Genomic DNA, 10,659 nt, shown 5'->3' on the forward strand with positions numbered 1-10,659 from the left:
GAAATCAATCAAGCATTTCTTAGTCTTATCCTTCTAAGGGAAATGTCCAACGAAATAAACGCCTCCGTTACATCGCTTCCCAATTTCTATAGGAACTCTGCATTTGTGTGACCCTGAGCCGAGCCTTGAAATGGATAAAGCGCATGCATGTCGAAGCCATTCATCGGCATATGTCCGACCGCCGGTGTGTACACATGACTATGATGGCAGCAGCACCTCCGCTTCGTTGATGATGGCAACGCTATATATGGATGCGATACATGCTGAGGGGTGTTAAAAGGCGAGCTGAAGTTGACTGCGGGCGCTCCACATGATTGTTCAGAATGGTCATACAAGGCACGACTGCAATCTTCTGACGATCCAATCCTGGATGATGCAGGTAAAGGTGATCTGTTGTAAAAACTGTGTATGCGTTGGTGCTGGCTGGCGGGTTGGACTTGGGAGTGGTACGAGGTGGGGTTGGAGCCGGGCGTACATACGCACGGAGTCCGTGATGCCGAGAGTTGATGGGTAAAATGTTGCAAATCGTGGTCCAATGGCACAAACTGCTGCTGGAGAGCCTTGGGCGCGTGACCATTACAACTGTTGTGCGTTGTGTGCTGCTGGCCACCGGCGTGGAATTGACATGAATTGATACCAGAGATAGATGCTTGCGCATAATGAGGTTGTGCAGTTTGGAACGGGGATGTGGACTGTTGTAAGGCCATGTCGCATTCATCGCTTGTTGGTGGGAAGAACTGGTGTGGTGCCGTATGCACGAAATTGTCGTAACAGTTGTGCACTGGCTGCTGCTGGCTTCCGGTGTTGATGGTGTGAAAGAGACCTGGCATTGTTCCAGAATTTGTCGCGTGCGTACACTGAGGCTGTGGGGTCGAAAGTGGAGGAGTAGGAGGTTGAATGTGTATATCACAGTCATCGCTGAACATTGGGTATTGCTGCTGCTGTGCCTCGGCAGTGGATATGTCGAAGAGGCTTTGTGTTTCCTGATGTTGATTGTCTGTCTGAGAAAATTCTGAACCAGACCAAGAAGTGGGTAGCTCTTCGTATAATGTCTCAGGCGTTGGTAGGCTTGTTTGGTTTCGATCGTCCACTCGTTCCAATCGCTGCTTCTGCTTCATACCTATCGAAGGACCGTTCGATTAACTTCTTGAAGAGAGCTCACGTTCAACTCACGCCCAACACAATGGGCGAATAACTGAGACTCACTTACGATAATTGCGCTGAGCAATCCTAGTCTGAATCCGACGACGCTCTTCGAAATCCGTTATCTTGGTCCAATCTTCGTCAGGGTTTGCACAAACGCTAAAGGCGCTACTGGCAGTTTGTGATGTCTGCATTTGGCTCGTGGTAGGAGTGACATGATAGATCGGATGCATTTTAGAAAGGTTGGGTTTCACTGAGCGGCGGCATGAGACTAGAGTGGGAATTGGAAGGAAAACTTGGTAAATGGCAAGGAAGGTACATATGGACAGAGAAGGTATTCAGGCATAAGCCATGGAAGTGTCTAGACAATTAGCTCTGACATCAGCTCGTCTACCATATCTCGATCGGAATGACGCTCTTGCCGGAAGGTAACCCTTTATGGCACTAGAGGTATTCACTATCTAATTGTTCTTTACTCTTATCACATGATTTATATCCTATTAGGAGCTGTAGAAACGGAGCCTCTTCTTTGTGGGTTCTATGGTTTTTTAACCAGGGCCTGATGATATGTCCATTACTTGACTGCCGCTAAAGCACGTCTACATCCATATAACTTTGAAAGGGAAGGCGGAAGGTCAAATCTTCAGGCCTATTACACGGGGGTGGGGCTGAGTCCCTTATCATGTAAGATCAGCTCTAGAGATCAGTTAAGCAGAGAGGGGACATTAAGTCACTTACGCAATGATCTACAAGTTTTGACCCCACGGAACTATGCGGCAAAGCGCCTCATGCAGTCTTGCGTAAGCAGCCTCATAAAAGTACAATATACTCCCGTAGAAGCCACACGATAATCTAGTGCTTACAAAGTACCTAATTCGGTACTACCAGCGTCCGCCAACGTCCGGGACCCCTTGGAAAGTGTCCGAATCAAAAGCTCTCTTCGAGCTTGATTAGGTGGCCTCTCCGCTGACAGATTTGTAGCGATTTTTCCCATAGTGCCTTTTTAGCTTCAAGTAAATTAACTATTACCGCTAGCTTTGAAGTTTGTTCACAAATATCATCTATGTAATGTTTTCTTAAGCAAAAATATGCGCAAAAGTTTCGAATTTGTAAGTAGCTGTGGGTGCGCTTACTGAATGCTCAAGCACGTTCATGTGTGCCTAACGCTAGCTGCTGCATGTCAGCATTACCTGCAGCACCTGAAACACTCAATTCGTAAGCAGAAACGAAATTTTGGGGGTTATCGTCGTAGTACTCCTTATCGCTTCACCCCGTTTCTCACATGGAACTTGACTGCATGAGTGATTGGTGCTAGAACCCCCCCACATAAATGATAGAGTCAAGAATTATACTAGCTGAGTGGCAGTTGTTGCAGTGAGTGATAAGACATAAGTAGCCATTGGAACGCATTTCTCCGCCAAGTTATTAGGGCGTCTTGAGCCATGCCTGTTTCACATGAAGTCAGCGATGAATTGATGATCTACATAGTCTCACTGCCTGGCCCGTAGTCGAAGAATCGGCGACTTTTTTTTTTTTTTTTAGCGTAAATAGTGTGATTACTTGACGTCACGGAACTTCGTGTAGTTTTGTAGTGGTCCGAGGATAACGACCCTTTAGCTGAGAAAGTCATCTGCTTACTGCGCTAAAGGTTCGTTTGAATCTTGATGTACCGTGATAAACCGCGCCTTACTTTGTTAAGTAATCTTACTTTGTTAAGTGACGCTAGCCGATCAAGGCTCCATACTAGCTTACTAGAGCCTTGTTAATGTTACTGATAGTATTCGGGGAAGAACTTAAGGCTAATGTTAGTAAGATTAAATGGCGCGCCGTAACATTTTTATTTATGCTTGGGTAACTGATATTTATTTTCGTTGGTTAGAGATGAGTGAGATAAGGATTAAGCAAACAATGTCATCACTAAGTATACTCGCTCCATAGGCAAGTTTGTCGTTTACTTCCTAAACAAATACCTAATTCTTGTAAACCAACCGTGCACGGAATGAGAGCTCTAAGGTGCATTGTTTCCAACGTCGAAAGCATGTTAGCATGAGAAAGCTGTAGCTTACACAAGATCTAACCATCAAAATGTCCGGAGCGGCGGAGGCATGTCTTCGGGAATTTCTTGTAGTTGAAATTACCTAGGTTCCATAGAGAACTGTCACCCTAAAATTCATTGGGCCCGGGGCTAAACTAGCGCGTGACTAGCCAAGCACCAGGCACCAGGATCTAGCGGCCTTTAAAAGGAACGCCGTCCGCTTTCTCTCTTCTCGCATTTTTAGGATTGACCCCGAATATGCCAGAGCTTCCTTACGATATCATCGTCTGCATTATTGCAGAGCTTAAACCACTTCTCAAAGACAAGAAGCTTTCTCCATACATCGGAATATCCCGGGAATGGAACAATGCGATCGAACGAGAAACTTTCCAGACGATTGTAGTCTATTCGACTGAGCTACACCTGCGTCTTAGACCCAGTTCGACCACTTTTGAGCGCTTCAAGCAAATGATGCAGCGCAACAATGGTCGCCGTCGCGCAAACATCAAACGACTTACCTTCGTTGCCGGCATCCACAGTTCACTCGATTCGGATGAAGCCCAAACTGAGCTTGGCCAGACAGCAAACAACGAAGCTTTCACAAGATCTCTTAGTGAATTTTGCATGTTCTTAGAAGGCTGGGATGTTTGTCGTAAGTATCGGGAATTGGAGATTGCTCACTTGGCTATAAATAGCCCTTATCCACCAGAAAGCTTCTACATGAGCGGTCGGGACCGGAAAAGACTCGAATCTAGAGACAAGCCCTACTTGCGTTACAATGGTAGCTCTTTACCTTTGATACGCTACTTCGACAAGTTGCAAATGAGAGGAGGCTCTCGCATCTGGCCGCCATCCTTAGTACAGATAGCGGCATCTCTGGATGGGCTTGTAAACACCGATCTCGACCTTCGGGACCTTGTTAATGCAGACTCACAACTCCACCTCAGATATCGTCAAGGTAATGCAGATTCTGCAGTTTTAGTAGAACGCGCTAACATCCTCATAGCTCTGGGTGAGTGTATAAGCCAGTTACCTGCCTCTTGTCGCACTTTCCGTGCGAGAATTTTTCAGTATCCGTACGGATTCGAGGCAGAGCCTGAAGTGGTGGCCCCAGCACTAGATCAGCTGTGCATCGGGCTGAGAGATCTGTCTATGCGGCTACGTCACCTCTCCCTCGAAGGTATCTGCGTATCGCCCGCGCTTTTCTGGCCGGGCAAGGACGAAAGCGGCGCAAATACTGCAGCACTCTTCTGGCCAAACCTTGAAACGGTCAAGGTCGAGTTTGAGCGATTTACATCTTTTGGTGGGTTGTTTCTTGGCCTTATAAAGCGGATGGCTCACTAACCGATGGCACAAAAAGGCCAGTGGCTCTTGGACCTAGATCCCGAGTTGATATGGACAGGTGATCCATCTCGCACCGTTCCCAAGCCTGAAATAATCGGCCCCATCTTCGCGGCTGCAGGGCGCGCTGCACAATGCATGCCAGCCTTGACTAGAATGGAAGTGAAAATGCGCTCTATACCATTTGTGTTCGAGCCCCATCTTCTTTTCTGGCCTGACGAACGAAATGGCTCTATTTCTACAGTGCGTTGGACGTGCCAACTCGAGCCCGAAGTGTTCGAGGATGAGGACGAATACTACGAAGACGAAGATGAAGACGAAATGGATGAATGGGGCTATTTCGAGCCTAGCGAAGACGTCGCGGTGGAATGGTCCAGGGCCAGGGAAAGTTTTGAGCCAAGCAAAGAAGTTATGGAGGTTTGTAAAGAGGTGGGTGAGGCATGGGGTGTTACCATTAACGAACTCAAGAAAAAAGACCGCTGGTTTATTGCTGAGGCTGTTGTGCCGTGGCGAGTGGAGGATTCAGACCAGCGTTTTTCCATGGCCTAGAAGAAAAACAACACCCCGTGAATCGGACGCTTCGTTATTCGCGTAATTGTATACAGTAACAATGTTGAGCCTGGATGTAGTTGATGCTGCTAATGGTCCAGTAACGTCAAAGCGTGCTAAAGTAGTATTTACAAAGCTCGTTGCGAATTCGCAATGTTTTTGGAGTAGATTGTAAAAAGTAATGAAACAAGATAAACGGTTTATAGCATCATGTTCTTAGGATTAAGACTTTTTAGACTCTCAGAATATCTGACCATGGCTGACCGTTCTTATCACGGAGCTCTTCTCTCCATGTTGTTTTCGGCTTTTATCCTGTTACCCCGCAATGTCCGATAAGCGATGACGTGAATAGCCTCCGTCTTTACATACAAAGCATGCTACCAATCACTCTTCGTGGTTTAGCCACGTTCTCTTCCTCATCCGCAAAATTTTCATTCAATCTATCCAAGATAGATGCACTGCAAGAAACCTTCCACTAACAACCACTTCAGTCGAGACTTCAAAAGCAAAATGGTTCTCAAGCTCTACGGCTCTGCTATGTCCACGTCTCGTGTCCTGGTTACGATCCTGGAGAAAGAGCTACCATACGAGCTTATCTTCATTGACATTGCCAAAGGCGAGCAGCACAGCGAGGCGTACAAGAAGCTGCAGCCGTTTGGAAAGGTTCCTGCGTTGGACGATGATGGGTTTTTGATGTTTGAAAGCAGGGCCATTTGCAAGTACCTTGCAAGGTAAGATGGGTGTGAAAGCGAAGAGAAAACTGCACTGACTGCTAATGCTTTTTGTCAAAGAAAGTACCCGTCTGGAACAAAGCTGATCCCGGAAGGTGACGAAAATGCCTACGCCCGTTTCGAACAAGCTTGCTCTGTAGAACAAAGCTATTTCGGTGCTGCTGCTGAGACTATAGGGACCGAGCTCGTGATCAAACAGTGCGTAAATCCATGCCTTTCGCGGACCTACTATTGTTTTCCTTGCACATTAGCTAATCACTCATTGTGCAGAGCAAAAGGGCTTGGTCCCCCTGATGAAGCAAGGGTAGCACAGGCCGAAAAGGACCTTGATGCAGTTCTCGCGTATTACGACAAGCTTTTGGCCAAACAGAAGTATCTTGCTGGGGACGAACTGACTTTGGCTGACTTATTTCACTTGCCTAATGGAGCGGCTTTGAAGGCAGGAAAGTGGAGAGAGGTATTCAAAAAATACCCGAACGTAGACAAGTGGTTCAAGGGATTGCAGGAGAGAGAATCTTGGGTGAAAGCTGCTGCAGAGGCCCGAACAGTACCGTAAGATGCAGTATTTACTTCTGTTCAATGCACTCTCTCTTTGATGGACTCTGTTTGATGCTGTCCTATGGGCATATTCAAAAATTCAGATCTTACAGGTAGAACAGTATCTAAATTTCAAAGAGCTACCCGTTCGTCTTGCTCTAAGTTTCCTTTTAAGTCTTAGCTCCAAAAAATAAAAATAAAAAAAAAGAGATACCTATTCATGACGCATAACGTTTTCAACATCAAAAACGTGTAAGGGAAAGAAAGGAATGGAAACTACAAGGTGCGAGGCAAATTGACATGATTTAATTGTTACAAGGGCCATTAAAAGCCCATGATATTCGAAAAGTCAATCTGAAAATCAACAGTCCCAGCATCCTCCCTCAGCTTCTGGAAGTTATAATCATACCTAAGTTCATAAACCCTACTCTCCTCCCGCATCTTCCTCCTCAGCCTCTCCGGCAAGCTCGGAGGCAGCGTCTCCAGCGCCTCAAAGCTAACAGCTCTTACATACGTATCCGGGCCACAATCCGGGGGCAGGCGCACGACCGTGCCCTCGACGCCGCCGCTCATGATCTTCTCGCAGTTACTGCCCTCGTCGGGGCGCATGCATACGGCTTTGAGCGACTGGATGGAGAAGTCGGAGGGGGCGGTGTTGGGGCAGTCGAAGAGCGCGAGGTGCGACCCGTCGTTAGGGTCGAAGGACTGCACGTCGTTTTCAGGGCCATGCATGAGAATGGAGCCGAAGACTTGTTGGCTCTCGTTGGGGTCGCTGTCTTCGGCGTCTGCGGAGATGGAGGTGCTGTGTGTTTTGTTGGTTTCGGAGCGGCGCGTTGTGCTCTTGGTGTTTGGTCCGCACTTACGAGGAATCGCCTACGTTGACGGCGCTGGGAAGCAGATTTTCTTGGGGGGTGGAAAGGTGAGTATTGTGTGTTTCCTTTGTCGCTGATAATGGTTCGTCATTTCCGGTTGCTTGAGCAGAAGTATCAACGCTCTCTCTAGACTCTACGAGAGCAGAGCATAATGCCAAAAAGAAGAACAGGAATGATAGAATAGAGCCATGTTTAAATGACGACATATTGCGAAAGTGACGAGGGATGTGCGGTGTATTGTGGAAAAGACAGACCGTAGACAGACTTAAATAGTCTGTCGGCAGCCCACTTGAAGTCTCCACTATAGCTACTTCCATCTTGACAAACTCCGAGCAAAGCAGGCAGAAGCCACGCGAGAGGGCTTAATCTCGTGAGTTGAGGCGCGCTCGCACGACGACCGTGCGCTGTTGCCTTGCCGTGCGTGGTAGCGGCAAGACGGTGTCGACTTAGCGGCGGCGCCAAACAAACTAGCAGCATCACTACTGTCACTAGATAGAATCCTTACCGACGGTGCGACGGTTGGCCCGGCGTGCGTTACTTCGTAAAGGCGTTGGTGTCTCGGCCCGCTTGTCGGCGACATCCGAAAAGACTGGGAATCCAATTTCCACATACAAGACCGATTGCGTTCAAAGAAGAATTGGTTCAGGGGGGCTTGTCTATCTCGCTTTGCTTTCAATGTTAATGTTAAGTTGGCTTATCGTTTTATGTCTCTCCAGTAGCTGGCGTGACAGGTACTTGTCATGAAAGTGTTCGGGCCGTTGCTCCAGCCAACCAGCATGTTTCAATGTCACGCCTCATAAGGAATACCTGGTATCTATTTTTCAATGTGAGGCGCCCAAATATCTTTTCTCATATACGTTTCTTCACGAAAATTCTGTGCAGCTCCAAGCATTGAAAACTCAAATATCCATACTCCAATTGATATATATATATATGTCTGTGGTATCCCCAAAAGTAAAAGAAAAGCGCAGCGCAACGGCGCTACAAGAAAAGTATGGAAGGCGCAATTGATTCGCCTACCATAACTGTAGATAGCCAAGCGCACGCCGGTACTTGGGAATCTTGTAGTATTCATCAAGATGAGTGAGCTCATCAATTCCCAGCGGGCGCCTGCCCGTTTCATTATCCGCGGTCTTCGGTTTCGGCGACGGGTTGCGGTAGATGAGTTTATAGGCAGCCGTGAAGACGACAATGATGAGGATGCCAAGCATGTATTGGAAGAAGTTCTCGACGGTCGTTGGGCTCCCCTGTGGTAGTATGGTTAGCGTTGCCTCTTTGCATTTTGGAAAGTAGAGGCATGCACATACCGGTGGCTTGATGGCTCTCACAAAGCAGCAGACGAGGAGGAGCATGCAAACGGTCATGAGCCACGCCGGTGCAAGAGGCCACCACGTCGACTTCCAGGCATAGGGCTCGGAGAACAGCCCGTCGTTCTGTGCCTTGATGGATGCGCGGAACCGCCATGATGTGTAGGCAATGATCATCCAGTTGATAAAGTACGCGGAGCTGGTGATGGCAATCAACCATGTCAGGGTTTCTGAGCCACTCGCTGTAAATCAATCGGGTCAGCCATTGACATATCCATGATTGAGCAAGGAAACATCAAGTAGCTTCGGACTTACCACTTAGGTTCGCGTAGGTAAGCGCTATGGCTATCGCCGTCGTGAAAATAAGTGCCCTCCTTGGACGGCCTTGGCTATCAACCTGGGCCATATATTCCGGGATCACCTTTTGATGGGCCATAGTCCTTAGGACCCGGGAAGCAATATACACTGCCTCAGCACCGTTCCCCATAATACTGACCATCATGCCCGCGTTTAATATGTGGGAGACTTGGGGTACGCCGGCATCCTTTGCCGCAATGATGAACGGGGATGCTGTTACACCCGATCCGCCCAGCAACCGATCATCCGAGGATGGGATAAGGAATGTGACCAACAAGACAGTCGATAGAAAGACGAAGTTGACCCGGAATGGAACCAGTTTCGTCGCATGTGCCATCGAGTATCGTGGACTCTCGGCTTCGCCACCCATAATGCCAATAAAGACCTGATCGCCGACGGCCCAGACGGCAAGGAGTGCGCATTCCGCGAAACCCTGTTGCTGTCTGAGTAAGGAGGTCCAACACGAGGTGAATGCCGACTTACCGAGAAACCGTTCTTGAATACCGGCAAGTCTTTCCAGTACGCGCCGTCATGAACCATTCCTTTAGGGCCCGCTCCACAGCAAAGCACTATGCCCAAGATAATGATAAAGAGGAGAAGGGTTATCTTGAGTATAGATGTGAAGTACTCAAACCAAGCGAACACCGTGTTCGGCATAATGAATATCGCCACCATGACGACTAGGAAAATCGTTACTGGAGGCCGAGTGTGTGTGTCAGCATCCAATTTGGGCAATGAAACTTGGGATTGGTAGCTTACGTGGTACAGCTTCGTGGAGGGAATATTCAGCCCAATATTGGATCAGGATGTTGAAAAAGGCTGCTTCAGAAGCAACAATTGCAGTCCAACCTAGTTTCATCGTGAGAAAGAACCCCTTTCTAACGAGAAGAAGGGCCTTACCAATCCATTCGGCAAGTCCGGCGCCAAACGCGAGAGACGGGTCGACCCAGCGGCCGGCGTAATCGATGTAGTTGCCAGAAGTCGGAAAGGCAATTGTCATCTCAGATAGGGTTTGGAGAACAGCCCAGACACAAGTGCACACGAGAATGTATGCGATGATCATGTTCCCGGGACCTCCACTCGATAGTGATTGGCCGAGTCCGATGAAGATACCACTGCCGATATTGGAACCCAGAGAGATGACCTGAGCGGGGAGACAAGTTAGAAAACCGTTTTCGTCGACGATGGACTTGCCTTACATGGATCTGGCGTGGTGTGAAGGAACGATGGAACTGTCCATGCTCATCGTCGTTTATTACTTCGGCGTGGGCTTGTTGGATACTGGTGGTTGGAGCAAGGTCATTCTCCAAGTCCTTTTTCTTCTCGTAGTCATATGCTGAAGACATGGTGAAGGGCAGAAGTGTTTGAGTTTTGGAAACTCGGGGAGGGAGTGTCGAGTTTTGAGGTGTCTCTGAGAAAGCGGGACGAATAAAGCTTGAGGTTTAGGGGCTCGGGCCATGGGACGTGTGTAAGCCCTGGCGTTGGGTTGGAGCCGGAAGGACTGCCGGCGGGAAAATCGCATCCGAGCCCCGGGTAGTGCTGGGTTTGGTGCGATGAAACTAGATAAAGCATTCGAAAGGAGTCGTGGTAGATAAGCTGTCCACTGCGACACGCATACCACTCCAACCTTCATCCCGTACATATTCATATTTCGTGGTAGTCCAAATTGCATTCTCTGGTCCAACAGCCGGGTCGTGTTCCGGGCGAAAGCGTAAGAATGAAACAGTCCCTCTCTTGCCCACAGGTCAGCAGCACCCATGTTCTCCACTCGAGATCAAGATCAGCGC

General features: G+C 48.3%; 5 protein-coding genes across 5 annotated transcripts; 2 read left to right on the plus strand and 3 right to left on the minus strand.

The window, feature by feature from the left end:
* Positions 1–43: 43 nt before the first annotated feature.
* Positions 44–1,551, minus strand: K452DRAFT_150653 (uncharacterized protein). Its single transcript, XM_033535532.1, has 2 exons — positions 1,207–1,551; positions 44–1,120 (listed from the first exon to the last, which is right to left on the minus strand). The coding sequence occupies exon 2, from the start codon at positions 1,116–1,118 to the stop codon at positions 87–89; it is 1,032 nt and encodes a 343-aa protein (XP_033399668.1). The 5' UTR covers positions 1,119–1,120; positions 1,207–1,551; the 3' UTR covers positions 44–86.
* A 1,908-nt stretch (positions 1,552–3,459) lies between these two features.
* Positions 3,460–5,142, plus strand: K452DRAFT_356929 (uncharacterized protein). Its single transcript, XM_033546079.1, has 3 exons — positions 3,460–4,136; positions 4,185–4,481; positions 4,539–5,142. Exons 1-3 carry the CDS (start codon positions 3,647–3,649, stop codon positions 5,066–5,068), a joined length of 1,317 nt encoding a protein of 438 aa, XP_033399669.1. The 5' UTR covers positions 3,460–3,646; the 3' UTR covers positions 5,069–5,142.
* Positions 5,143–5,578: 436 nt separating this feature from the next.
* K452DRAFT_223694 (uncharacterized protein) lies at positions 5,579–6,355 on the plus strand (the record flags this gene model as incomplete). The annotated part of the gene is made up of 3 exons (XM_033536637.1): positions 5,579–5,799; positions 5,860–5,997; positions 6,070–6,355. 3 exons carry the CDS (start codon positions 5,579–5,581, stop codon positions 6,353–6,355), a joined length of 645 nt encoding a protein of 214 aa, XP_033399670.1.
* A 12-nt stretch (positions 6,356–6,367) lies between these two features.
* K452DRAFT_356931 (uncharacterized protein) lies at positions 6,368–7,414 on the minus strand (the record flags this gene model as incomplete). Its single annotated transcript, XM_033546080.1, has 2 exons — positions 6,368–7,138; positions 7,200–7,414. 2 exons carry the CDS (start codon positions 7,412–7,414, stop codon positions 6,661–6,663), a joined length of 693 nt encoding a protein of 230 aa, XP_033399671.1. The 3' UTR covers positions 6,368–6,660.
* Positions 7,415–8,224: 810 nt separating this feature from the next.
* Positions 8,225–10,218, minus strand: K452DRAFT_356932 (uncharacterized protein; the record flags this gene model as incomplete). Its single annotated transcript, XM_033546081.1, has 7 exons — positions 8,225–8,455; positions 8,516–8,757; positions 8,831–9,305; positions 9,356–9,567; positions 9,632–9,721; positions 9,773–10,016; positions 10,072–10,218. The coding sequence occupies 7 exons, from the start codon at positions 10,216–10,218 to the stop codon at positions 8,225–8,227; spliced, it is 1,641 nt and encodes a 546-aa protein (XP_033399672.1).
* Between the last annotated feature and the right edge of the window lie 441 nt (positions 10,219–10,659).

The sequence above is a fragment of the Aplosporella prunicola genome (assembly GCF_010093885.1).
Source record: "Aplosporella prunicola CBS 121167 unplaced genomic scaffold K452scaffold_7, whole genome shotgun sequence".
In the NCBI taxonomy this organism is placed as follows: domain Eukaryota; kingdom Fungi; phylum Ascomycota; class Dothideomycetes; order Botryosphaeriales; family Aplosporellaceae; genus Aplosporella; species Aplosporella prunicola.

Coding starts and splice junctions, on each gene's coding strand:
- K452DRAFT_356929 (XM_033546079.1), top strand. CDS start 3,647: ATGATGCAGCGCAACAATGGTCGCCGTCGCGCAAACATCAAACGACTT. Junction 4,137..4,184: donor CCACCTCAGATATCGTCAAG/GTAATGCAGATT, acceptor ACATCCTCATAG/CTCTGGGTGAGTGTATAAGC. Junction 4,482..4,538: donor TGAGCGATTTACATCTTTTG/GTGGGTTGTTTC, acceptor TGGCACAAAAAG/GCCAGTGGCTCTTGGACCTA.
- K452DRAFT_150653 (XM_033535532.1), bottom strand. CDS start 1,118: ATGAAGCAGAAGCAGCGATTGGAACGAGTGGACGATCGAAACCAAACA.